The sequence below is a fragment of the Metopolophium dirhodum genome, chromosome 3 (assembly GCF_019925205.1).
Source record: "Metopolophium dirhodum isolate CAU chromosome 3, ASM1992520v1, whole genome shotgun sequence".
Classification (NCBI taxonomy): domain Eukaryota; kingdom Metazoa; phylum Arthropoda; class Insecta; order Hemiptera; family Aphididae; genus Metopolophium; species Metopolophium dirhodum.
Genome location: NC_083562.1, coordinates 24,964,192 through 24,991,375, shown reverse-complemented (window position 1 = coordinate 24,991,375; position 27,184 = coordinate 24,964,192). Strand labels below are relative to the sequence as shown.

The 27,184-nt window shown below is 33.5% G+C and overlaps 6 protein-coding genes across 10 annotated transcripts in view; 3 read left to right on the top strand and 3 right to left on the bottom strand.

Moving 5' to 3' along the window:
- Positions 1-2,502, top strand: part of LOC132940523 (protein phosphatase Slingshot) — a 67,233-nt gene extending 64,731 nt beyond the window's left edge. Inside the window, exon 11 of the mRNA XM_061008182.1 lies at positions 216-2,502. Coding sequence (XP_060864165.1) covers positions 216-1,587 — 1,372 coding nt within the window. The 3' untranslated portion in view covers positions 1,588-2,502. The remainder of the gene's footprint in view (positions 1-215) is intronic.
- Positions 2,503-5,007: 2,505 nt separating this feature from the next.
- Positions 5,008-7,847, top strand: LOC132941746 (general transcription and DNA repair factor IIH helicase subunit XPD). Its single transcript, XM_061009899.1, has 2 exons — positions 5,008-6,981; positions 7,235-7,847. The coding sequence occupies exons 1-2, from the start codon at positions 5,181-5,183 to the stop codon at positions 7,702-7,704; spliced, it is 2,271 nt and encodes a 756-aa protein (XP_060865882.1). The 5' UTR covers positions 5,008-5,180; the 3' UTR covers positions 7,705-7,847.
- Positions 7,848-12,342: 4,495 nt separating this feature from the next.
- LOC132941441 (dnaJ-like protein MG002) lies at positions 12,343-14,469 on the top strand. Of its 2 annotated transcripts, none has more exons than XM_061009493.1 (3): positions 12,343-12,639; positions 12,815-13,229; positions 13,829-14,469. In XM_061009493.1, the coding sequence occupies exons 2-3, from the start codon at positions 12,860-12,862 to the stop codon at positions 14,398-14,400; spliced, it is 942 nt and encodes a 313-aa protein (XP_060865476.1). In that variant the 5' UTR covers positions 12,343-12,639; positions 12,815-12,859; the 3' UTR covers positions 14,401-14,469. The 2 variants fall into 2 exon arrangements, with proteins under 2 accessions (XP_060865476.1, XP_060865475.1); XM_061009492.1 differs by having other exon boundaries at positions 12,345-12,639; positions 12,828-13,229.
- Positions 14,470-15,902: 1,433 nt separating this feature from the next.
- On the bottom strand, positions 15,903-17,204 carry LOC132941442 (AN1-type zinc finger protein 1-like). Its single transcript, XM_061009494.1, has 3 exons — positions 17,034-17,204; positions 16,639-16,854; positions 15,903-16,587 (listed from the first exon to the last, which is right to left on the bottom strand). The coding sequence occupies exons 1-3, from the start codon at positions 17,202-17,204 to the stop codon at positions 16,120-16,122; spliced, it is 855 nt and encodes a 284-aa protein (XP_060865477.1). The 3' UTR covers positions 15,903-16,119.
- A 10-nt stretch (positions 17,205-17,214) lies between these two features.
- LOC132941443 (anaphase-promoting complex subunit 13) lies at positions 17,215-17,760 on the bottom strand. Of its 3 annotated transcripts, none has more exons than XM_061009496.1 (2): positions 17,558-17,760; positions 17,215-17,464 (listed from the first exon to the last, which is right to left on the bottom strand). In XM_061009496.1, exon 2 carries the CDS (start codon positions 17,446-17,448, stop codon positions 17,215-17,217), a length of 234 nt encoding a protein of 77 aa, XP_060865479.1. In that variant the 5' UTR covers positions 17,449-17,464; positions 17,558-17,760. The 3 variants fall into 3 exon arrangements, with proteins under 3 accessions (XP_060865479.1, XP_060865480.1, XP_060865478.1); XM_061009497.1 differs by having other exon boundaries at positions 17,570-17,760; XM_061009495.1 differs by having other exon boundaries at positions 17,554-17,758.
- A 741-nt stretch (positions 17,761-18,501) lies between these two features.
- LOC132940527 (dynein regulatory complex protein 11) lies at positions 18,502-27,141 on the bottom strand. Of its 2 annotated transcripts, XM_061008188.1 has the most exons (8): positions 26,281-27,141; positions 26,008-26,212; positions 25,689-25,930; positions 25,446-25,607; positions 23,563-23,957; positions 21,175-21,316; positions 20,042-20,272; positions 18,502-19,012 (listed from the first exon to the last, which is right to left on the bottom strand). In XM_061008188.1, exons 1-8 carry the CDS (start codon positions 27,112-27,114, stop codon positions 18,791-18,793), a joined length of 2,433 nt encoding a protein of 810 aa, XP_060864171.1. In that variant the 5' UTR covers positions 27,115-27,141; the 3' UTR covers positions 18,502-18,790. The 2 variants fall into 2 exon arrangements, with proteins under 2 accessions (XP_060864171.1, XP_060864173.1); XM_061008190.1 differs by lacking the exon at positions 25,446-25,607.
- Between the last annotated feature and the right edge of the window lie 43 nt (positions 27,142-27,184).

Sequence of the window (27,184 nt, the reverse complement as noted above, 5' to 3'; positions counted from 1 at the left end):
ATATCCCTGTAAATTTTAACCTGCAATGTCTTAGTGATAAATGATAACTATCATATTTTTTTTTCTTTATGATATTCGAAATGTCATATAATTTTTTTAATAAAAGTTTTATACTTGCAGGTATATTATGATTTATAATACTAATAAATACCACCCGAAATACACATAAATAGTTTAAACATAATATATACATCACGCATAACATTGTGTTACAGACCATCGTCGGTTAAGCTGCGAGTCAACGAACTGGAGTCTAGCGGCATTAGCAACAGTTGCAGCGGCAGCGTCACTAGCAGCAGCGCCGGTGGTTGCACGTCTAGTCCGGACCGCAAATCGACGACGGATCCGGGCCGGAATCTGGTGCTGAACCTCACCACCCAGTTTGAGGGCGTGGTGGCCTCGTCGAGCGCGGCAAATTCCCCTTCCGACGACAACGCTCTAGTCAACAAACCCTTACCCGCCGAATCGCCGAAGTTCAGTCGGATAGCCGTCAACAGACCTCCCTCGATCGCCATTTGTACCGCACAGAAACGGGACGGCGGCGATCTGTTCTCGTCCCGACTGGACAGGGTGTTTGAACGCGAGGAACGCAAACAGTGTCGCGAACCTCTCGACCATCAATCGACGGCGGTGGTAAGCGCCGGTGACGTGTCCCGGCAGAACTCTTGGAGCTCGTACGACAGCGCTGTCGTGCTGCGTGACGTCATATCCAGACACAGTTCTTGGGGCTCTTGCGACACGCGCACCTTGCCATCCAGGAACAGTTCGTGGGGCTCGTACGACATTCGGCCGACCATGCAGTACGTCAGCGAACGCGGCGAGAGGCCGGCCGTAAGCTCCACTGCCGCCGCTGCCGTCCCTAAAACGGCCGCGGACGAACCGTGTTACCGACCGGCCAAGAGGCCGAAGCAAAAAGACCAGCAAAAGCTACTGATGCCCAGTTGCTATTCGAGTTCACCGACGCTAGGCCTGCAGGGTGCTTCGCACAAGCTGGCCAACCGGGCGACCGCGTCCCAGCCAAACATATCCGGTCTTGGCAACACCGCCGTCACCGCCTCGTGCAACAACAAGCACAGCAGTCTGGTAAGAAGTTTGAAAGAGGAGTTCGAGGCCAAGGCGGGCGACGTTGTTGAAAAACCGTCGCGGAAGAACAGCGGTGGCGGAGGCGGTGGGAGTTCGGCTGAGGACGACGGCACCGGCACCGAACACGTCAAGAGCCTGCCCACGTCACCGGTCAGCGAACATCCAAAGGTCACGCAACGACCCAGCCCAGCCGCCTCAATGGAGGACTTATCGGTCAGGAAACTCGTTGGCAAATACGAAAACGGCAGGGCCCGGTCCAAGACGTTCGTGCAGGACAGCGGTTGTCCGCGCAATCCACACTACCAGCAGCCGCCGGTGCCGCCCCGAGTGTCCAGCCTGGACGTGAGTGCGATCGGGCCGCGAAAGTTCGAGTGTAATCCTGTCGTCAAGACAGTCGTGTTGCCCATACAGCAGAGCGACATCCGCGCATCCGTCAACCGGGCGGCCAACAACAAACTACAACAGGGGAAATCGCATCCTCTGACGAAATTGTCGTTCAAATAGCTGAAGGTGAACAGTACCGTTTACAACAGCATGTGAGCCTGGCAACCACAGGAACCGAAAAATGCAAAACGCGTTCGAGTCATAATAATATTATTATTATTATTATTACTATAACGTACTTTATGCGTGTTGACTCTTAATGAATGTGTTTTTTTTTTTTTTGATTTTTATTTTGTACTTTTGAATTCTGTTACGTTATAATTCTGTTTTTTCTTTGACAATTCATCTGTGTAACGTTTTATTTTTCATTTTTTTCGATCCGTTTACTGCAGTATAATAATATAGTAGTAAACACTTCTCGTCGTCTCTCCTCCCCCACCCCTCCCCCAAACTCGACTTTTGTTTTTGTTTTCTAGTCTATAACGCGCAAAACCACCGTATCAACTGTGTACATAATAATATATAATGTTATACAATATTATTATAATACGAGAACTTACCCATACCTACCATTATTACAGGAATCTCTACGCCGCCGCTTTAATCTAAGACACACTATTCAAAAAAAAAAAAAACTAGTGAAAATTATATATTTTACGTATAATTTTAGCATAAGAGTTGATTGTTGTAATACAAATTAACAATTGTTCTCGTTTATTGTACATAATATAGGTGCGCTCTCTCTCTCGTATAATAATATATGATAACTATCTGCCGCGAGTTTCAAAGTTTAAAAAAAAAATAAAAAAAATATTACAATATTGTTTTACAAAGTTGTAGATCTCATTATTTTTCGCTTACCCAGGCGGAAACTTTCGCTTCCTCGCGTGTTCCGGCGATCGTAATAACAATATATATATGATGGTTGGTCGATCAGTTGTGGGCACCACTTTCCTCCTATATTTAAATAATATTGTGTATATAATTTTGTAAGCTTATAATATATTGTGTGTTGAATAAACAATTTTAAAAATAGATGTTTTATTATTAAACTATAGCTGATCTTGCACGGCGGTGCCAGTGACAATTTATAAATGCTGCCCGTATACTTATATGCTCCTACTTACCTAAATCCCTACTTTATTTACCCCTACTCCATACTACTAAACTCCGTTAAATGTAAACTGTGCACATATTTAACACAGTTGTTTGGGTTGTTTTTACTATAAATATAAAATAGTTACAGCCAGACGATTCAGGTTGGGTTGGAAAATCTCTTAGGGCTGATTAAAATATAGGCCGGTCACGAGTGATTAATGGTTGTAATTTTATTTTTATATGACTTCGAGAAATTATTAGTGGAATATATAATCGAATCGAATTATTGAACCGTACATTAACTGTAGCTCAAACGTAAGAGATCATAAAACTCGGTGGGCCTATATGACACCTATTGCCTGGGTACAGCCGTATACAGCGCTTTTCATTACCGCACAAACATGACCTAATACCGCACACAAAAATAGTATGTTACCGCATAGATTTATATTGCCCAATTCCTCACACAAAAATAGAACAATACCGCATAAATGTATTAAAACCACTATTACATTGAATTAAATAATTCAAATTCCATAAAATTAAAATACTCATTCAAATAATAAAATAAAAATGTGTGTGTTACAACAAAATAATTTAAAATAACATCTATATAGTAGATGTATATAAAAGCGTAACCATACGTCCCGTTTTAGTACCTATTTCCGGTTGTCCCCTGGGGAATCTTCGGGACACTAAAATGAACCAAAAATTAACGAAAATCCAAAACAAACCTTGTGAGGAGGCTGGAACTGATTAGCTGAGTACCAAAAATTACTGGGCCACAGTAAAAACAGATGGCTTGCACGAATGCCTGTTGCCTGCTATCGAAAGAGTTTTCAAGTTATATGTACCAGTGAAAGATCAATTCTTATGCGTATAAAAGTGTTAAAACAGTTTCAATGAAATTATCCATGACCAAATTTCGAGTTATGGCATTTTTTGTCAGCATGTGAAAAATATGCGACCAAATTTGTTTGCGGTAATGGGATATATAGTATTTTAAGATCTGTGTGCGGTGTTGTCCTATACATATTTTGCACATTTGTGCGGTAATGGACGACGCCCGTCTTAAATTATATCCAATCATAATAACTATCTTACTTTCTGCAATCACTGGCAACTATATACATTTAATAAATGATAGTTCATCGTGAATCAGCTATATTCAACATATTTTAAGACATTCGCTGTAATCGGTAAGTGTATAATCAATATCACTAATTTGTTATATTATATGATGGTCAATAGTTATTGATTAGTTATTAATTACTATTGAATAGTTCGTATAACAACCTATGATCGGATCATATTATACCACCTGTATAATCGTTCAGTCGGCGCATCTCCTTCACTATCAGCCAATTTCGTAGTCCCCACTTAAGATTGTTCGATTTTTTCCCTATATGTTATATAATGCCGACAAAGTCAGCGCTATTCATTTTTTTTTCGGGCAGGGGGGTGTATTCACTATAATTTGCCAACAAATATATTATTTCAACATACTCAATGACTCACGTAATTTACATACTTCACGTCATATTTTTAATAAATACCTACATCTAACTTGTTCATCTCATGTATAAACCGGATATTTGTATCGTTATTCATTGCAGAGTATACCGTCCAATGAATTATTGATACACGCAAATACGCAATTAGGTTGAATAAGTTACTAAATAAGTTAATGTAAGTGTGCTGAATCTATAGATCACAGTGTTTATTAAAAAGCACATTTTTCTTTTATAATATTAGTGTCTTTTTTTGTCTTAGAAGAGCCCAATGTTTCACCATAAGATAAATATCAATTGCATCAGTTAAATCTTTGTTACAATTTTTAATTTTATAACGTTACATTTTATAAACTTTCTGCTCCCATAGAAGAACGTTAACAATTCTTCATAAATTCGTTTGATGCAGTACCTATATACTACCTACTGGCTACTATAGCTGGTGCAGTGGTGCGGTAAAAATCAGTCTGCATATTTTATTGCCTGTTGGTAAAATATTTTTTAATTCTTCGGAATTATTTTCACTAACGGCTCTATGATCTACATACAATTTTGGAACAATTTCACTTTGGCTACCCAGTATTTTTTTTTTTTTTGAAACATACGTATTTCATTGAGTTAAGAACGATGATACAAAAAAAAATTTTTGAATAGTATATAACACAATGTTGAATGTTATGCCCCCTCAACTTGAACCTGACCAGGGGGCCCCGGCTTTAATAGCTCTAAAGATCTATCATCACCAAAATACAACAACGTCTCGAAAAGCACGAAACGGTCGTAGAACCACTATGATATTATAATTTATTATTTTATTGTATTTCGGAGTAATACATTTTATGCGTAATGTCGTTAATCAACACTAGCAGCTACACTACTGTTGTCCCGCGTCGGCTTTGATAAGGATGTTATCACGACCTAATACCGATAACAAAATAAAAACAATCTCGAGAGTCGACACTCGAGTATAATAGTAAATACCTATTACTAAAATGTGCGTTAAATTCAAACATTTGATTTAAAAAAAAAAAATTAACAGCCAATCAATGTTACCGTGACTCTGTTAAGATTTAACGTGGACACAGAACACCTCACTAAACGAAAATGAAGTTCTTCATCGACGAGCTGGAAGTGTTGTTCCCGTACGAGTACATATACCCCGAACAGTACGCGTACATGGTGGAACTGAAAAAGGCGATTGACGCCAAGGGACATTGCCTGCTGGAAATGCCGTCGGGCACTGGTAAGACCATCACCATACTGTCGCTGATCGTCGCTTACATGATCAAGTATCCGGCAAAACTCGCAAAGCTGTTATACAGCACCCGAACGCTGTCCGAGATTGAAAAGGCCGCCGAAGAATTGCGCGTATTGTGCGACTACTACAAGTCGAACAAATACGACGCCAGCGTGCTTGGCGTAGTGCTATCGTCCCGCAAAAACCTGTGCGTCAACCCATCGATCGCCGGCGAACATAACGGACGCGTGGTGGACGCTCGCTGTCACGCTCTGACGGCGCCGTTCGTGCGCGCCCGCCACGCCGATGGCGAGACCGTCAACGTGTGTGAGTTCTACGAGAAACTCGATTCTCTGGGCAGAGACACAATTCTGCCTCCAAACATCTACAACATAGAGGACCTGAAAGAGCTTGGTGTAAAACAAGGCATATGCCCTTACTTTGTGGCCAGACAAACGCTTATACACGCCAATGTCGTCATATACAGCTACCATTACCTCTTGGACCCGAAAATTGCAGGCATAGTTTCCAAAGACTTCAACAAGAACACCATAGTAGTGTTCGATGAGGCGCACAATATTGACAATGTCTGTATAGACTCGTTGAGTTCTCACATCACGAGCAACAATCTGGATAAAGCTATGGAAGGACTCAATAAACTGGACACTGAGATCACGTCCATGAAAGAGAGGGACTCACAAAGGTTGAAGGAAGAGTACAGGAAAATGGTCGATGGCTTGAGAGAAATTTACAGAAACCGCGAAGCAAATGCTGCCCTAGCTAATCCAATTGTACCTGATCAGGTATTAAAAATTACCGAACTACCGGGGAGCATCAGAAGTGCTGAACACTATATTGGTTTTATGAAAAGATTCATTATGTACCTGAAACTCAGAATGAACTCCACCACTGTAGTACAAGAAACTCCTATAATGTTCATTAAAGATGTATACCAGAAAGTATGTATAAATAGGAAACCACTAAGGTTTTGTACTGAACGGTTATCGTCATTGCTAAGGACACTAGAAATATCTGAAATCACAGATTTTTCTCCCCTTATCACAGTTGCTCAATTTGCCACCCTAGTATCGACGTACATGAAAGGATTTATGATAATTATAGAACCGTTTGATGAAAGGTCTTCAACAGACAGCTGCGTAATGCATTTTAGCTGCTTAGATGCCTCGATTGCCATCAAACCAATTTTAGACTATTTCAATACCGTTCTTATAACGTCAGGAACGTTATCGCCATTAGATATGTACCCCAAGATTTTGAACATTAATCCAGTTATAATGACATCCTTAACCATGACATTGTCCAGACAGTGTTTTTTGCCTATGGTGGTCGGTCGAGGTAATGACCAAGTAGCACTGACGTCCAAGTGGGAATCAAGAGAAGACTCTTCTGTTGCACGTAACTATGGACATTTGTTATTGGAAATGGTAAAAGTGGTACCCGATGGTGTCGTTTGTTTTTTCCCATCATATTTATATATGAAATCTGTGGTAGCTGCCTGGTATGATCAAGGATTAATTGAAAAGATTTTAGATTATAAATTGATATTTATCGAGACACAAAATATTGTTGTCACCAACCATGCAATAAAATGTTATGCAGAAGCCATAGAACGTGGGAAAGGAGCCTTGTTGTTGTCTGTTGCAAGAGGTTTGTTATTTTTGTATACACATATTATAATTAATAATGAAATATTGTAAAAAATTATATTTTAAATCTTATAACATTCTACTGAATATCAACTACTTATCCCTTTTATTTGTATAAAAAATAAGTACATTTTTTCATTTGTTATTGAAACATATAATATATCCCCCATTACAATATTCATTATTTAAATTAATTATTCCTTTGTATTTTATTTTATACATTTGTTATTAATACACATTGTCTTTGTTTACAGGTAAAGTATCTGAAGGTATGGATTTTGATCATCATTATGGTCGAGCAGTAATTGTTTTGGGTATGCCATATGTTTATACTCAATGTCGTATATTAAAAGCTCGCATGGAATATTTATGCAGTCAATACCAAATATCAGAAGGTGATTTCTTAACTTTTGATGCGATGAGACACACTGCCCAGTGTGTGGGACGTGCAATCCGTGGTAAAATGGACTATGGCATCATGGTGTTTGCAGATAAAAGATTTGCCAGACATGATAAAAGAAGTAAACTGCCAAAGTGGATACAGGCGTATCTAACTGACAACGTTTGCAACTTAACGGTAGATGAAGCTGCACAAATGTCTAAACGTTGGCTAAGGTATATAGCACAACCTGATCCAATTGAAAATCAAATGGGAGTATCATTGTTGGATGTTAATGGACTGAATAAAACTGATTTCTTAACAAAAGTGGTTCAAAAATGTTGAGCTTCATGTAAAATGTATACCTATTTAAATTATATTTTTTGTAATTTTGTCTAAACTTTATTAAGGTTTATCCATATGTGTTCAAATTAATTTTTATATGGAACCAAAAATGTATTATATTATTATAGTTTATTATGAGATTATTTACAAAATTTCTTAGAAATGGTAACATTTCTACTATTAATAAAATAATATTATCTAAATTGTATGTTGGTTCTCACGATAATGACAAAAAAATATTCATGAATCATGATACTAACCAGTGACTTAACCCAGAGGGTATGCGGTTGCACCTGGGCCCTAACTATATTTTTCTTTTAATGTACTGTTTAAATTTTTTTCATCGTTCTTAACATATTTAAATTGAATTTTAATTGTACGAACCTTTAGCGAGTGTGAATAATATGTTATGACATATTAGGCTCAGAGTTAAATGCACTTATGAGTTATGACCTAAAAACTCTAAAAAATTTCTGGGAATTAACCCAGGATTTCTACAGAAGTCAAAAAAAATTTGTAAATTATTTTATTTAAAAACCAAATTTCCTATCTGGTTTTAGTATTTATATACCTGGCCTCAAATTTAGATGTTATATGTAAATCGCTGATCTTAACACACCAATGGTTGAGTGTGGTTAAGTAAACATTTCTACATTTTTTCGGCACATAACCCATTTGAAATTTATTTCTAATGTGTAACATTAAACATTCAAAACAAACAATTTCATACAAAAATAAATTTTAAAAATAAGGTGGACAGTGTGGTGTCACTCTGCTGTACGCCTGTACAGTTGTTTATAAGTGGGTCACTGTAACGGATTGTGTTAAATTTGAATGCAATGATATAGTAATATAATATGAATGTAGGATAGAGTACGAGCGTCGAGCACAGTGCTGTAGCCAGGGGGTGGACACGTGCCCCCACGCCCCGAAATTTTTTTTTTGCTTGTTTTAGATTATATGTTTGATAAAAATTAGAAGTTAACGCTGTCGAAGGTGAACTAGTTTGAAGGGGTCGGATTTAGGAAATATTATACATCCATTGTTAGTGAAACAACAGCCCTAATATAGTCTTGTATTTTTGTTAGTAAATTTTAATAATATTCGAACAAAAAATGGAATGTTTTGTTTACAACACATTTTTATAAATTAATAATATATTAATGAATGCATTAACCTATGGCTTGCAATAATATTAATACATAAATAATATAGTCATAAAAAGAGTAGATACACTTTATGAACAAATGGGTCATAATTAGATATTCTAGCAATTCAAAGGTTAAAGAAAAAAATTAAGTGTAAAAACTTTATTTATATCGAGAGAATTAGGTATAAATATCGACAACCACTTGGTTTGAAATTTGAATAAAGAGAGAGTGTGCTGCAAGCTCCTGTTACAATTAACACCGCAAACCATTCATGCAGATATTGAAAAGGCTAAACATATTCTACCGTATTTATGCAGTTAAGCCAGAAATAGATTTAAGAAGATTTCATTTTTACTTAAGACAATCATGGCGCCATGGTGGCGTAAAATTCAAGATCTAAAGTTGTCCTTTTTTTATAGAAATGATAATTCTGAAATTGGTGATTTTTAAAGTACATATTTGAACTGACATTTTTAACAGCAGATGAAGTAGGTAGGTGATTTTTTACTTCTGATCTAATAGGAATCAATAAACCAGTTGAGATGGAAAATTAGATTTATTTTTGGATTACTTAGTTGATGGGTTATATATATCACATTTTCACCTGGATATACTTTTCCACAAAAAACTGTATTGCGCGGGAAAGAACCGAGAAGGCTACAATCATAACTAAGAAACGATATTTTCACCTCATAAAAAGGAGATTTTTGGCTTTGCTACGTTGTTTTTATTTTTTGATATCATAATAATGAAAAAAGTTTTTTAAGTTTGAAAAACACAAACAATAATGGTTTTTGAAACAGTAAGAACTTTTTTTTCACATAAGTGATATTAAAAAGGTGGATAAGTGGATGTCGCTCTGCTGTATAGTAGGTTACAAATGGGTCACTGTAATGGATGGTGTTAAATTTGAATTCAATGATATAATATCATTGTATAAGAAAAACGATTCTGAGCGAAAACGGTCAGTCAGCCTATGATATTACCTAGTATATTTGATGATATTATTGTGAATAAAGTAATTTATATATAACCTATTTACGTTTAACCTTGTTTTAAATTTTCAATCCTTAGCCATAAAAGTTAAACATTTTATACATTTTTAACTACAAAATAATTAATAAATTATAATTTGATAAATGTTGTCAAAATTTGAACTTTAAATGCTTATAAAACAATATTGTGCCAATGTATTTTTAATATTTTTCAACTGCTATTAGAATGATATATCAGGAGCCTTATATTAAATTTTACGCTTTTTTACCCAACAAATAAAATTTTATTGATATTTATAGAAAAAAAAAAACTAAAAAAATTGAAAACTGACAATGTCCGTAAACAGCTCAAAATATTTTCAAAATTTTATGGTGTATAGAAAATGCTAATATAAACATTCAGTGAAATTTTCATGTATCTACAGTAATTCGCTTTTAAATAGCAAAATCGTTACATGAGAAATCGTGTGAATATGAAATATTGTAAAAATATGAATTTCAAACGCTCATAAAAATTTAATTTGACGTTCTTGTAGACATTTATTTTTTGATAAAGGTAGACAAACTTATGAGTAATCATATATTACATTTTCAAATCTTAGATTTAAAAAGAAAATTTTTATGAATTCTCAACTCAAAATAATTTGCTAATTTTCGTGATTTTTCCGTATTTTGTCAAAATTTGAACTTTAAATGCTTATAAATAAAAACTGTGACTAAAAAATTGTGCCTATGTATTTTTAATAATTTTCAACTGCTATTAGAACAATATATCAGGAGCCTTATATTAAAATTTCACGCTTTTTTACCCAACAAATAAAATATTATTGATATTTATAGAAAAAAAAACTAAAAAAATTGAAAACTGACAATGTCCGTAAACAGCTCAAAAAGAGTCAAAATATTTTCAACATTTTATGGTGTATAGAAAATGCTAATATAAACATTCAGTCAAAATGTCATGTCCCTACGGTCATTTGTTTTAGAGTTACACCAAAAATCAAAATCGATTTTCTCAAAAACAGATTTTGCGTATAAATTCCGGTTTTTCCTTAATTTTTCTTTTGTTTTTCACGTCGCTTTTGAAAACTACTGGGAAATTTTTACTTTTGACCCCCCAAAGTACCAACTAGATTCACTTTCCTATCAGAAAAGTAACTGTTACTGTTGAAGAAAATTCAAGCACTTTTACTGTCCTAAAAGGTGATGACAGACACAAAAATAAAAAAATAAAAAAAAACACACATCATTGTAAAATCAATACATTCATCGCTTCGCTCATAAAGTCATAACCTAAAAAATAAAAACAACGTTGCACAACCAAAGTTCTCCTTTTTATGTGGTCAATATCTTGTTTCTTAGACCTTAGTTATGATTGTAGCCTTCTCGGTTCTTTCCCGGGCAAAATAGTTTTTGCTGTTGTACCTACATTTGTAAGATGGGTCAACACATGCGGGTGAAGCGTCCTCTTAACGTTTAAAAAATATTTGTTCAACCATTTGCATGTGGTTGTGAGTAATATTATATAGTCTGGGAATTTTTTTTCAGGGATTTTTATTCCACAATTCGAATTTTTTGAGGGGGCTCAGCCTCTAAATCCTCCCCCTATTTTCTCAAATTACCCCACCAATCACTGCAATCACTCTAACCAACATACCACTGACCACTCCCACCTTTTTAGGATGTCCATATCCGTTATCTAGGCTTACACCTAGACGGCCAGTTACACGCCGGGTATCTCACATCCACGATAAACAATGTTCAATGACTCAACTTAAGCAATATTCTACGCCAACTTTGATTCCTAATTCGTATTACAATTCACACCTACATTTTTAAAACAAACACTTATATAGTTATATCGGAGTTCTATGGTACTAACTACTAAGGTCTCCTCATTCTATTCTTCACTCTTTTCCCCAATTGAATGGATCAACTATAGAATTTGCTTCCTAGTTCCCATCAGGATCATATTTTGATCAATACACATATTCTTTAATATTTATTATAGGTATTTTCGCAACAGTTTTAGATTCTGAGCGAAGCGAGCTAGCGAAGCTAGTGGTTTTAATACGGTGCTTATTTATTTTATTTTTTTGGTTATATCCTATATACAACATTTCTTCCAGAAGGAGTACTTTGATTTCAATGAATAAAAAATTATAATATAATATTTAATTCAACTTAAAGTCTATAATAAATAATAAATAATAAAAATTTAAAAAATCCAGACTGATAACCCGTCTCCGCTCAGAATCGTTTTTCTTATACAATGATATTATATTATCATTGAATATTTGAATTCAAATTTAATACAATCTATGATACATTGACCCACTTGTAACCTACCGTACAGCAGAGCGACATCCACTTACCAGCTTTTGTTATTTTTACTACGTTTTGCTGTTTATTAAGTTTATTTATTTTATCATCAGCTGTTCCGCTTATATCTATAATTGTTCCGATGTGGTATCTACTTGAAAAATGATAACAGTGCAGTATCAAAAATTCGAAACCACGAATCGTGATCAAAACTCAAAACCGACAGCGGACACGGGACAAATCTTTAAATATATTTTTCCTGAGGGACAATATAATAGATATTGTGAAACGTTGTTATTTGATGCTAAAATGTTTGAAAAGTATTCGTGAATATTGGACGACCGTCGTGATTCGCCGTGGCCCTTAGGTTCTATTAACTGTTTGTAAATGTTTCTAATCGGACCTATTACGGTGACGTTTTCGTACGTAGCGGACTTGGGCTGCTCGTGATATTCAATTGACTATGTGTAAGTGTACCGTGTACGTAAATATTAAATATAATATTATGTTAACGTTTGATATATTTTGTCTCTCACTTATATACTACCCCAGTTCGGTAGTGATGACGAGGCGGTCAGTCCAACAGTCTGTAACACATAAGACTATCAAGAGAATGTTTTCTAAAATCCCGTTTTAACGCAGGTTTATACTACAGGTTTGTCGGCTGCACGATGCGTGTTCCAAAATATGTTTTCCGGAAAGCTGATGAGCACTGCTACTGTCAATGTGGTGACGCTACGAGGTCATGGATACTGGCTGAAATGTCGGTGGATGGACATAACCATTGTATCAAAGAGAAGGCCAACGATATCTTTCGCTCCCAGACGTTGTATCAACATTACTGCCTCATTAGGAGCTTCAAGAAATTATTACGACGTATTGGGTGTTCCAAGAGATGCCAACCCAAAGCAAATCAAAGACGCATATTACAAACTGGCAATGAAACACCACCCCGATAAAAACCAAGGAATACTTACTGAACAGTTCAGGGACATTAAAGAGGCATATGATGTATTGAGCAATGAATCTAGTCGGATGAACTACAATAAAAATATGGGTACTTACTTAAATCCTTGTATATTTGTGCGTAATTCACTTTTCATTATAGTTATCTGACAAATTTAAATTTAATTTAGTCCTTGATCTTTGTGCTTTATAATATAATTTTTTTTTTTTGTTATTGAGCTTAAGCCCGGCAACTATGGCCATTAGCGGTTTGTTGTTTTGTAGGAGGGGAACGGTTGGTTGAACACGTGTGTTTTTAGGTTTGGCAGAATTTCAAGTTAGGCACCCGTATGTATCTGTCATGCCCGGTTGGGGAATGGCGGCCTCACTCTCTAAACAGTTGGCTGCCCAGAGAGAGGAGCCGTTCGTGGTCGAGGCTCGAACCGGCGATAGTTCACATCGGGACTGACGCCGTAGTCCGCTCGGCTACTCTGTCCCCGAATATAATTTTTATAAAACATAATTTTTGAACAATTAAAAATATTTAAGTACATACTAGGTATAAATTATTAAAAAAAAACAATAAATAAATAATTTAAATTTACTTTTCATTTATTTATCTCTTGTTTGTTTATGTAGATGTAGATTGTTTAGTGTCATTATTCTCTAAATATCCAATATATTGACCTGGAATTATGTTATTTTTTGCAGGTTCTTCAAACAATAACTATAGTAGTACATCTAATGATTGGAAATCTAATTCTTCTTATAGCCGTTATAACACAAATTATGAATATACATACAATAATAAAAACTGGTCAAGAACTGAGTACAGCCATCAAAGAACCAAACGTGCTGGGGGTTTTGATAAACTCAAACCATTTAATGTGTTCATAAATGTCATTTCAGTGCCCAAGAATATTGTAAAAACTCAAATTGATATAATGTTACTGAGTTTTATCAAAAACCGTACATTAAAATGGATTGTGTTTCAACTATTTCAATATCTATGGACGTGGGGGTTAAATAATTTGAATTATAATGTACTGATATCATCATCGTCGACTAACAATCCATTTGCAGAATTCATCAGAAGTTTGTTGGATAACCATACAATAAGGATCGAACTAACAGAAATGGAAGCAATAAAGGGTAAAGCTGTCAGAGTGAAAGTAAATGAAAATGAAAAAGTTCTAGTGGTCAATATACCCAGGGGAGTTCATAAAGACCAATCATTCTACTTGTTTTACCTGAAAAATGACGATGATAATACCAAAATTTAAAGGCTGAATATTGTTACCATTTCTCTGTTTGTTAATTTGGATGAATTATAATGTATTTATTTACAGAAATGTGTATTATGCCTTTTTAAATGATATAAATATCAATGTCATAAGGAACTATTATCAAATACGTGTAGCACAAGTGTGTATGTGCTGATCAGCATTACTAGTAGTAAAACAACAAATTAGTACATTCTGCTTTGGTTTACACACATTTGTGTGTGAATAGGAAGGTAAATACTAAAATTATTTAAATTGATTATTTATTCTGAATCATCTTAAACATTTTGCCTGTTAGTCATAGTAAAATTATAGAAGAAAATATTGTAAGACTAATTTCTGTTTTTTAGACCTAACCTTTCCTAAGATTTAAACGTTCCTACATTCTACAATAGTGAACATTTAAATATTTTATCAACTATGTCTGTGTAATTTCCTGAATATCCAACTGTCATGTTCACAGTGTATAATAAGTACTTAGGTAAATTCCACTATTACCATATATATAAAAAATTCAGATAATCTTTTCTTAAAGAGTACTATGCTGAAGTATATATAGTATATTTATTTACAAACAAAATTATTTACCGTACTTAATGACAATTATATTGCCAAAAAAAAACTTTAAATAAATAAAACTGAATATTAAATTATTAAATTTATATATTTTTACTAACTGATCCCGCGCACATTGTTGCCTGTAAAAAATGACAACTTAAAAAAACTGATTGTTCATCTCCTTTTGTGTGTAACTCTCGCTGCAGTATATACTACTCAGCCACCTTGGTAGGCAATGTGTGAAAATTTGATTTGATGTATGCTTGTACCTGATATGCCTGAATAACCAATGGCAATCAATAATAAATAAATACTAATTTCTACTAATTATTTCTCCTATAACCAATAACAACTGTTTATAAACAACGTTTTCCATCGTAAATATCAAAATCCCTGTTTGAGCACCTACCCGGGTTGGGCCCACCGGGTCCAATTGTGAATCTAAACCATTCAAACACACAAAAAATTTCACCAAAATCGGTAAAGCCATTTAGGAGGAGTTTGAATACTTACATATGGAAAGAAATATATATAATTATATAAATAAGTACATACGTATATATATTTTTTTAATTAACTGATTTAATGTATTATTCTGCTTCAGTTTTAAAATCTTTAATCATTTAAAATCACTTGTAATGATCATGTATTTATATACATTTAAATAAAATTGTGAGACAATATAGTGAACAAATTATTTTATAACTACAATATATTATAGTCGTAATGATGAAATATACTAACCTAGGTGTAAAATGTTTGATAAAGTTTTTAATTTTAATAAATAATCCTGATGTTATATCCTCTCAGATTACTGAGATAAACTAGTGATATTTTCATTTATTCAACAATTTAACCCATACTGTGTTATGACAAAGTGAAATTAATATAATTTGCTAAATTATGTGAAACAAAAGAATCAAAACAAGAACTAAAGCATCAAATTGTTTTGAATTGTGTTGTATTAATTACACAATGATTTCCATAATATAAACACAGTCATTCAATTTATAGGTTACAAAAACATTACCATTATTAGTTGAACAAAAAGTTAATTGTGTACTATTGAAATATACAAATTTTATCAATGTTAACAACAAAATTTATATTAATATACTGAATACAATAACATAGTTATTTTTCATTATTTAGAATTAGTATTTAAACACTTGATAGTTTATATTCCACTAATTTGTCTGGTTCTATTTCAACAGGATTTCTTGTAGCATCAACATAATGAAGAATTAATGAATCTCCATTAAATATTAAGCCATCAGTAACCATACGACCAATTACACGGTCCATTTGATTTGATAAGTGTTCGCCATCTTCTAGTTTGAATAAACGCAGTTTAGGAGTATTACTTTTATCATTTCGATTTTCAATTTTTAAACGAACAGCAAATAAATCTATACTTCTGCCAACTGTCCAAGTTTTACTGGTAAATAAAGGCACAGCTGAAGTAACTTTATTATCTTTAATGGGTGGATGAATAGTAAAATAAACTCTGTCGATGACTGGTATTTTATTATCACCCAATGCTTTCCCTTTAAGTTTCATTAAACGAATTTGTTGGGCCATACGTCTCTTTTCTGGCTGTAATTCGGCTTGCCTTAGACTCGCTTCAATCTAAAATAAATGTGATTAGTATTGTTTTAAGAGAAAGATTTATTTACCTACTTTCTTATCAGCTTCTTCTTTAGCTATTGTAAATAGATCTTTTGATTTTTTAGCCGCTTCTCTTAAAACTTTCCTAGCCTCTTTTCCGGGGAGTTCATCTAAACAACCATGATGTCTATGCGCCAGGCAGTAATGTTTATCACATTTTGGGCATAACATTTCACAGGGATTTTTTGTTATACAACTATCAAATGTGCATTTGAACCAAGTCGTTTCCTAAAATATTATGAATCAGTTAAATGGAATCTCTTAAATTGTGTAAGTTCTTTTAAATGTATTATTATAATTTAACAAGATAAAAATTATTCAAGTATTTACCTATTGTCATTCAAATTTTAAAGTTTAATCATGATCAATTATTATAAAATTAATAACATGCAGTAGGAATTTCTTACCAGCTTTGGTCCCAAATCATTAGTACATTCAATGGGAACACATTGATGACTATCAAATGTTGAATGGTCTTTACAAAACAGGGCATGGCATTTATCGCATTTAACTGGCAAAAAATCCAATTGTTTACAGTCCTTGTTGGCACATTGTTTACCAAAATCTGGAAACTCCATGATAAATGTGTCAAACTCTGGGTGGTGGAGGCAATGGATTATCACTAAGTATATTTGTAAGAGCCAAGTCGGTCCACTTAGTGTCCTGTTGGGTAAGTGTCAAATGAGCATCGGTGGCGTCTGCCTCAGGATCGGGTAGTTCTTTAATGGGAACCACTATTTCGTCAAATGACAAGTTTTCTTGACGCCACTGGTCGTCAATTAGTATTTGCAAACGACAGTTGGCTGGAGGGAAACTATCCATAACATTAAAAATTTACCTGAAACATAATTTAACATTATGACAAAATAAATCAAGTTATACCTACACTATGACATAGATATTGCATTTAATTTTGATATCACTTACTCACTCAGTCACTCACATTAAATAATATAATACAAAAGACTGTTAACCAAGTTTACTTTATTATTCAGTGATAATCTTGGCTTCTTGTTCAAAAGTCAAAACTGTTTAAAAAAATTAAGAAGAACAACCGAACAAGCCGGAGGGTTTAATAAGTGTATAAAGATCAAAGACAGAGTGACGGACCAATAGGCAATAAATTATATCATAAATTCATAATATCATATTTTACTGTTTCAAATGATATCAATTATCAATTGTTGACGACCACCCATATAGACCAGGTTATAAGCAAGTTGTGTAACCAGTGTTTCTACAACCGTGGTTACTACTTATTAACCTTTTTTTTTTTACAGTTTTGAACCGACGACGCCGCGGGAACTGCTTACGCATTGCTTCCGCGACCCTACTTATTAACCTAACTACGAACGTAACCTACCATGTTTAATATTATACCGCGATTATTTTATTTTATGCATTTAAAGTTGAAATTTTGACAAAATTCATCAAAATTTCAAAAACGTTCAAACTATTTTTCAGTTGGAAATTCATAAACGTTTTTTTCATTCCATAGCTAACATTAAAAATTTTTAACAGAAGGTATTTATAACCATGAGATATTTTACATTTTTATACATTTTTTTTAAAACTATTAAATATTTGATTATTTCTACAAGTATAACATAACGTACACGCTCAGTATCGTTTTTCGTATACAATGATTTATCATTGAATTCAAATATAAGTTATAACACATCCATTACAATGACATGCTCAACAACTACTACTACAGTACAGCAAGCTTTTCCGCCTTTTTTTTGTTTAAAAAAACTTCGAAAATATAATATTATTATTGTTTCGGTAAGTTCAAGTAATGTTGACAACAAATTATTAATTAATCATTTTTTTTTCAGAAACAACCACAGATATATTATAAACATGTTTAATGTTTATATATCTGTGGAAATAACCAACTTAAATTTTAATTACAAGACTTATAATTTACACCTCCAAGTTCCAAATCTATAATTATGACCTGAAACAGTGTATAGTAATTCCATATGGTTTAAACTTATTTATATAAAACAGTAAAAAAACCAACCTAAAATTAGAGCAATAAAAAACAATCCATATAAACATTAATTACATAATATCAAAAATTGTTTTATATATCTTTTATTAGTTTTTGTGAAAAATGTGAAAAATAGTAGTTAATTTTTTGGAGATAGGTACCTCCTACTCATTTAGCGCCCGAATGTTTATCATTTTCAATCATCCGTCTTTCCACTTCAGCGTCCAATGCCTTTTGCTTCCTCCGACCGAGGGGTGTCCTCGAATACCACTGGTTGAACGCTTCGTCTTCTTCTTTGTAGACGGGGTCGTGGCGAGCAAGTGCGTTGAGGATTTCTACGTGCATCAGAGGGCGGATTGTTAGCTGTAACACTCTTTTGCAAGTCATCACCTACATAGGTATGCATGTACAAATTAAAAATCTCTATAAATATATTATTATAGTCATATATTATATTTTTTTTTAAGTAAAACTTCTTTCTTGAGGTGTGGGTGGAAAAAAATTGTAACGAAAAATGAAACGACACGTTTGCTTATTTCTTCATATAGGTATGTACATAGCAACCATTAATAAACAAAAATGTCTATCGTAAATTACATATTTTTTTATTGTATTAATTTTTCTCAGTCTCCCTAATTCACTTATAATTTCACGGGCCCAATAACTTATGAAAAAATTTTTTCTTCCCCAGAGTGTAATGATGGGCTCGTACACTCTCAGTTTTTTTTTTTTTTAGAGGTTATTGACATGGTACCTACCTACTACCTATATGTATTATGTACTATTATATAAACACTGTGTACACTGGTATTATATGTAAACTAGCTGACACGGCAATCCGTTGGTATTGCTAGGTTTTTATCATTACGCGAGCAGTATATTATCGGATAGGCAATCTACATGCGGTAGATCGCAGAGCCCGCGTGTTGCTTACGTAGTGTATAATTTAACTCTAAAGTATCAAGAAAATATGCAAAAAAATTGGTCCACCGAAAACGTGGTTCGAACTCGATACATTCTGTAGGTACTAAAATACACAGGCGTATCCGCTTATCGCATTAATAATAATTATTATTATTAAAACCAACAGCAACCATTTATGAACAAAAATAATAATAATAATCTCAAAATTCCTGGTTGAGAACATCCCCGGGTTGGACCTCTTGTTTACCTTTTTTCGCGACAAAATGTAGCTTATCTTCTTCCACATGGGGACTTTGCAAGGTCTAATCTACCTACCTCCAAATTTCATCGCAATCGAAGAACGGTTTAGGAATGCATATAAAGGATAAAGTCGTCAGTTAGTCGCAAACATTGTTTGTCTTTCAAACATATGTATAGATTATGTAAACATTAAATACTACCGGTCTACATATTATTCTAAAATTTTAAATGATTTAAAAAAAAATTATATACTACCTCTTGGAGTACTTTGATGATGGTTCCGATACTGTAGCCGTCAGATAATTTTGCCAAAGAGCTAACATCGAATTTCCGGCTGAGTCCACTGTACTGGAATAAAAGATCATTCCATATGTGATACAAACTGGCATAGTCCGGGCGAGGTATGACAATTATTTTTCCGTACGTGCCAGTCAAAGATTTTTGATCGCAGTCCCAGGGACAGCAGGAAGTGCCAAGCAACAATATCTGAAACACGAGTACGTCAACAATATAGTTCAAAGCTGAGCAAGTAATTTTTTTCAACTAAAATCGTTTTGGAGCTAACATCTTCTATGTAGATTTGTGAAATAATATGCGTATCTATGCGTATAATATACACAAAATCCCGAACTTCATAATGTCATAACCATGGAAGTTGGAACTAAATCTGACCGAAAATTGTGCTTAACTCGTTGAAATATACCTATTACCTATAGGTTTCCGAAAAAAATTCCCAAAAATCGAACTAAACTGCATTATTTCAATATATTTGTGCTATATTCAATTTCCGATACTAATTATAGTTTTTATTACGAAGTAATATTATCTTAGTTACAGCTACGGCATAGAGGACTTGGGTTTTTATTTGTTGTTTCTATAAAATATACTATATTAGTACAAATAAATAATAAGTATATAAATATGGTTCGCCAGCTAAAAAAAATACATGGGGGAAACAACACCCAAATCCCCCCCGTAATTCCGCCACTGCTATACTTACTCTTAACTTTAAGTTTCTAGTTAGCGCCCAGCTTTGGACTGTACGTCTGTACTACTGTTGTTATTGTAAAAATGTATAAATGTTTAGTACTTATACACAATACATCCATACAGTGTTTAATTTATCTTAGGAAGCTCGATGTTCAAACTAAACTGCCTATAATACCCAGTTCGTCCATCGCTCTGACACTATAATACACTATAACTGTTTGGTAAAATATTAAAGAAATAAAAGCTATCGCAAAATCACCCTGTATTGTATGTTTTATGAGCAGTTTATCGTATACCTATGTAAATAATTTATGTAGGTTATTGGTATTATACCTAGTTGGTACCTACTACCTAGCCGGTAGCCAGTAGGTAGGTATATAATATATATTATACTAAACCCTGTCCGTTGGAGCGATAGCCTTGACAAGCTTAGGCAAGTCTTTTTTCAGCCTTTTCGGGTCTGTCTTATCGGTTTTCGGCACTTTTTTCATAAACGTTTTCTCCGCGTCTTCAATAAATATCACTGACGGTTGAAGCAACCTGAAATAATACCTAAATTATTTCAGGTTGCAGTATATAATATATATAGTATATTGTACATTTAATATCTACATTTAATATCATATATCTACCATATACGATATGTCAATACTCAATATACATTAAGGGCTTGGTGCCCCCGAATTTCACAATTCTATACAATTTTATATTTTATTTGCCATCTTAACTATAATACTTTTCCACTTATTTACTTCCCGATATATTTAGGGGGAGTTGATACGGTGTATTATATCAAAAACACGACTTCACAGAGAAAATGCTCAGGTCTTATAGAATTATCGGATTTTCATAACTATTTATTTATCTGAATGAAGAAAACATCTTAAAGGCCACATTGAACTCCGATATTTTATTTATTTAAAATAATGGTATAAATTAATTGGTAAAAAGATTAAGATTGTTTTATTTTTAAAGATATATAGTATAAAGTTTGAGATTAAAATATTTTAAAACGGAGTTCAATGCGGCCTGTAGAATATTACTCTCTAATAGATTAAAAAAACCTATCAAATTTTGTTGATTCTACAGGACAGCCTGGACAGGATATTATTATTGCCGTAGAGTGTATTTTCGTGACCAAAATGAGATTGGTACCGGGTGCCGGGTGCCTTAATATTTTATATAATATAGATGAAATCTGTGAAGTATGCGCTTGCACTTCTGCACTAAAAATTTAAAACATCGTATTATTTTTAATATTATTAGCCGTTGTAGGATATTAGGTAATTTTTAAATAGGTATATCGAAGGTATTGTTATTTTTGGGTTCATCATTAATATATTACATTAAAACAATATATATTATGTATAAATACTTGTATAGTCATATAGGCTTTATAGGCTATAATCTAAATACAAACAGGATTTTATGACTATATAGTATATATGTATGGCATATATTAACATTATCTTATGACTGGTATATTATCATAATTCATAATTATTATAATTGGTAATTTGAATAAAAATCAGAATTCAAATGTTTTTTACAAAATGTATTATTTTTATGTCAGAATTTTTAACTATTTTTATTAATTATTAATCATATTTTACTTTATATACCTACGTATTTTTTTTCTTAATTTTTATTGTTTCAAGTTAGTAATTCAGTTGATCAAACATATACATTTTTAATCTATTATATTTATGAAAATAAAAATAATTTTATATAGGTATTTTATATTTTATTTAAAAAAAAAATTATATTATATTATTAAATTCAATATAATTAGTCAATAATTAACTTTAAAAAAATATGGGGGGAAAATGTCCGCATCAAAAATATATCCGGGGGGGGGGGGTGTCCTATAGAATACTAGACCGAAAACAGTCGGGGGAAAATGTCCATTTACCCTTGTACACATACGAATTATTAGAATAACTCCTTAAATAAAAGAGCAGTAAACTTCCTTTACCACACGCTTATGATGATAATAACAAAACTATGGTTACCTGTTTATTGTGTATCTACAGAGACACAGGGTTAGGTTAGCTTTAGAATAATTGTACCGCTTCGTACAAACATCTAAAGGGAGCTTAACCCTATCGAATATTTTCATAACCCTCCTATAATAGACAAATAATAATGATTCTCAGAATGTTGTATTTGGTACCCCGTCTACCCCCCCCCCCGCCATATGTAATCTCTATTATGCCTCTACGGCTCTACCCATTTTGAGTTTATATATACCTACCTTCTATTTTGTTTTATTTTTTTTGTCTAACAAACGATATTTACGTACAACTTTCACTTTTGACTATTTGTTTATATAAATTAAATAACATCCATAAAATAGTTTGTGATTTTTTTTAATCAGTTGTTTTCATCTTTTATTAGCGCAAATTTCAAAACTTGGATTGTAAATTTAACATTTTTTTTTCATAAATTAAGACCGAAATGAAATTATAATTATTCGACAATTAAATCTTACATTAAAATATTAAATTGTAATTCTCTAGTGAATAAACTCTAATTTATGTGATAAGCTTTAAAATAATTTATTTTCACTATTTCTACCCGGACCATAAATTGGCAGCTTCGGAGAATTTCACCCATTGAACACCTCCCCCTCACCCTTAATATGGACCTGTATGGCTGTATATCTATTCTATAACGTCAGACGACATGACGCAAACACATTAAAGTTACAGCCCTGGGAAATGGTAATAATAACCCTGTGTGTAGACTGTAGCCTGTAGGTACTCATAAATGTAATATAACGCGACCTGGCCACTTTGTTGATGAGATGGAGCAACATGGTGAGTCCCGATTTTCCGGGATATTTGCCCACGATGTTGGCCGAAGTCAGATCGAACAGCGTGGCCCCCAGCTCGGTGCACACTGCGTTGACCAGCGTGTGTTTACCGGATCCGTGCGCTCCGGCGACAAGCACGGAGCGCACCGGGGGACCGGCCTGGTGTATCTGGTCGCTGAGCATCGGCAGCACGCAGCTGTCCCTGACTGCGTGCCGGACGTCGCCGAGAGTCGGGCTTGGGTCGTTGTCCCAACGCATTACGTCACAACCAGCGTACGACGCGTCCCCTTTGAATGAGCCCAACTTGGTTGCCGGATACTTGTGCACAATTCCGTTCATCACCAGCTCTTCGAATAGCGATTCCAACTGAAACAGTGCATCGGGTCAATACCACCTGGAGTAAAAAAATGTTTAGCTCCCTCCACCAACCAAAAAAAAATTGTAGTAATGTAATGTATGGATTATTAAGGATCGATTTAATTCCTGAAATCTTAACGACAAAAAATATCTAAAAACTAATTCTTCAATAGACTTCGACTAATGTAAATAGATATACCTATCTAAATAAATTATTATTATGTAAACAATAGTCAATGAGACATTTATATTTATATATTTGTTTACTTAATATAGCACCTATATCTTATGTTTTCCATGTGATTTAGACATCATTTTAGATTCTGAGCAGAGCGTTGAATGTATTGATTTTACAATGATGTGTGTTATTTTTTATTTTTATGTTAAGGTTACTACTTACTCGTCACTAGAGTCATCACTCATCACTTCATCAGTCATCACATTATGGAATATATTTGTTATATTATAATACATACCTATTAATATTATAATAGTACTTACTAGTTTAAGCAGATCATTTAAAGGGATCTTTAATAGTTTTATGAATAGTGGATACTGTTGATACCTGATAAAACTAGAGAAGAGTAGAAGACCAACTCGAAAGTCGGGCAATTAAAAAATTGCTATGTACACTCCTTTGAATGTACCAGATCCCCCCCCCCCCCCTAAACGGCTCCGCGGAAATATTTAGTAAAATGCGAATGATTTTTTCGTGTTAAAAGGGCACCGGAGTATCTATTGATGTTCAGTGTAGAGTCTACACTGCAGTATACGTATTTAAGGCTTAAGCTATATCATGACTGTACGTAGAATCAAATATCGATTATAACCTCAGTTTAGTTTTTTATCGTATTCAACATATTTTTGTTTTCAACGAGCATCTAATATATATAGGACAAACGTACAATTTATTAAAAATATGTATTTTAGTCATTTTTAAGTGAAATATAATTTAATTTATACGAAAATATACATACATTTCTGAATGATTGTATATTTGTATCATAAGTGCTGTCTGTTGGGAATAAAATATAATTTGTCGATCTCTTATTTTGTTTCATTTTTACCGAATAGTACTAGAGTAGGTATCCTGTTTAATAAACAATAATATGTTTATTATGATATAATGTATTTAATCTACACTATACAATACTACACTGAATGCAAATTATTAATGCAATAATGAGTGTTTAAATGTTGTAATAAACAATAGTAAATATTGTGTGCATACCTACTATAATACACTGTGAAGTTACGTGGCCAGAGGTCATTTTCATCTCTACCTTATAGATTTTGAGTTTTACCACAGACTGCCCCCCTCTCCTCCCAAGAATTTACCTCAGATTATGCCTATATCTATAATTAAAGTAGATTTTTAGTATTAAGAAAGCCTCTATTCGGTGAACTCTCATATTAATTTACATTATTGTTGCACAGGTATTGATGAATTGTTTTTTATTTAAATTAGAAAAAAAAGCAATTATTGTTTTTATTTACAGTTCTATCAGGAGTTAAATCCTTGTCACGTTTTTTCTTTGCTTTTTTGCTACTTCTTTTTACTTTTTTCTGTTTCTTTGACCTTTTGATTCGAATAGCATTATCTTTATCAAGTGCATTTTGTAAAATCTCAAGTTCAGCTCTCAAATTTACATCAACTATCTAATTGTGAAAAAAAAAACATTTTATTCAATCCAGTCAGTCGTATGATTATTTTTTTTCTCAAGATGTTTGCCAATTTACCTTTCGTAGTTCTCGTTCTACTTCAGCTGCTTTTTGAGCCTTAACAATGCTTTTAATATGCATTTGGCTTGAGTTTTTTGACTCGTCCATTCCTTTCCATACTTCTTCATACTCTGAACTAGCCAACATGAGTTCTTGGAGAAAATTTGACGGTCCCATTTTGAAACCAGTCTCTTCTTCGTCAGCTTTTTTTTTAACTTCTTCCTTTGACTCTTTTCCCGCAATTGATTTGCTTTTATGACCTAACGAAAGTTATCACTTATATAACATAACACACACATATTAAACTTCTATGATTTGAAAAAATCAACTAACTAACTCTTGGTTCCTTTAGATGATGACTGGCTAGTTGATTTACTATGAGAACTGGCAGTTTTGTATCTAGTATAAATTACAGCAGATCCACCACTTTCTTCAGATGGCAAATCGGGAAATTTACCAGTTTGTGATTTCACTCCCATGTACCAGGCTCGAACTTCGTCTCTGATATCTTCTTTCATTTTTTCCTTCACATGGTCACTAATCTTTTAAGTTTCAATGTTTAGATATTAAATTATTAAACCATAATTAAATATATAAATAAGATTTATACTTTTTCTTTTTCCTGTATTAGTGCTAGTTCGTATTCTTTCTGTCGTTTAGTTTGAACAATCCTTCTGGCACTCTTAACATCTTCAGCTTTTTGTTGTTCCTCGGTATCAATTGAGTTTGGGGGTAGCATGCCAATCAGCAACATTTCTTCAACAACTCTACTTCTAATTTTTCTCCTCGTTATAAAACCTCGCCATACTCTCTGTATTTTCATTGCAGCTTTTCTCGCATTATCACTAAGTTCCACATCTCCAGCATCAGGTTTATTCATTGCTCTGACTTCTTTCATAAATTGAGCTCTCATTCGTCCCTGCCGCGCCCTCTCGTGCTTTTGTATCAATAATATTGCTTGTCGGATAGGCATATCAACTTCAATTTTCTCTTCTTCGTAAAAACCCGTTTTCTTCAATACTTCATCAATAAATTTATTTTGCCATTCAATTGTTTTAAGCCGCTCATTTCGATAATGAGATGGTATTGTCAATTCTACATCTTGTGGTAATAACCCTAGCTGTGCAGTTGCTGAATCCAAGTACGTAAATTCATTATAGTTCAAATTGACCATGTCGTTTTTTAATTCTAAATAACGTCCCAAAGTTAATTCCAGAATGTTTCTAATAAGTATTCGTTTCTGAGGCTGAATAACTTGATCATAACACTCATCCAGTTTATTAATGGCTAGTATATAACTGACCATGACTGTCGATAACTCTTTGAACACAACAACTTTATCTTTATTAGTTTTTGATGTAAGTAAGTTTGAGTCATTTTTTGTAGCCTCATCCAGCGTTAATTGAGCTTGTGCCCACAATTCATTATATGTTCTGTAAGACATGACCAAACATTTAACAATGTTTAAAAATATAAAAATAAAAACAAAGTAAATTTTATTTTTATTATCAACT

Coding starts and splice junctions, on each gene's coding strand:
- LOC132941746 (XM_061009899.1), top strand. CDS start 5,181: ATGAAGTTCTTCATCGACGAGCTGGAAGTGTTGTTCCCGTACGAGTAC. Junction 6,982..7,234: donor GTTGTTGTCTGTTGCAAGAG/GTTTGTTATTTT, acceptor CTTTGTTTACAG/GTAAAGTATCTGAAGGTATG.
- LOC132941441 (XM_061009492.1), top strand. Junction 13,230..13,828: donor GAACTACAATAAAAATATGG/GTACTTACTTAA, acceptor TATTTTTTGCAG/GTTCTTCAAACAATAACTAT.
- LOC132941442 (XM_061009494.1), bottom strand. CDS start 17,204: ATGGAGTTTCCAGATTTTGGTAAACAATGTGCCAACAAGGACTGTAAA. Junction 16,855..17,033: donor ATGATTTGGGACCAAAGCTG/GTAAGAAATTCC, acceptor ATAATATTTTAG/GAAACGACTTGGTTCAAATG. Junction 16,588..16,638: donor AAGAAGAAGCTGATAAGAAA/GTAGGTAAATAA, acceptor CATTTATTTTAG/ATTGAAGCGAGTCTAAGGCA.
- LOC132941443 (XM_061009496.1), bottom strand. CDS start 17,448: ATGGATAGTTTCCCTCCAGCCAACTGTCGTTTGCAAATACTAATTGAC.
- LOC132940527 (XM_061008188.1), bottom strand. CDS start 27,114: ATGTCTTACAGAACATATAATGAATTGTGGGCACAAGCTCAATTAACG. Junction 23,958..25,445: donor ATTTAACTCCTGATAGAACT/GTAAATAAAAAC, acceptor GCACTGTTTCAG/TTGGAATCGCTATTCGAAGA. Junction 21,317..23,562: donor CTCATCAACAAAGTGGCCAG/GTCGCGTTATAT, acceptor GTATTATTTCAG/GTTGCTTCAACCGTCAGTGA.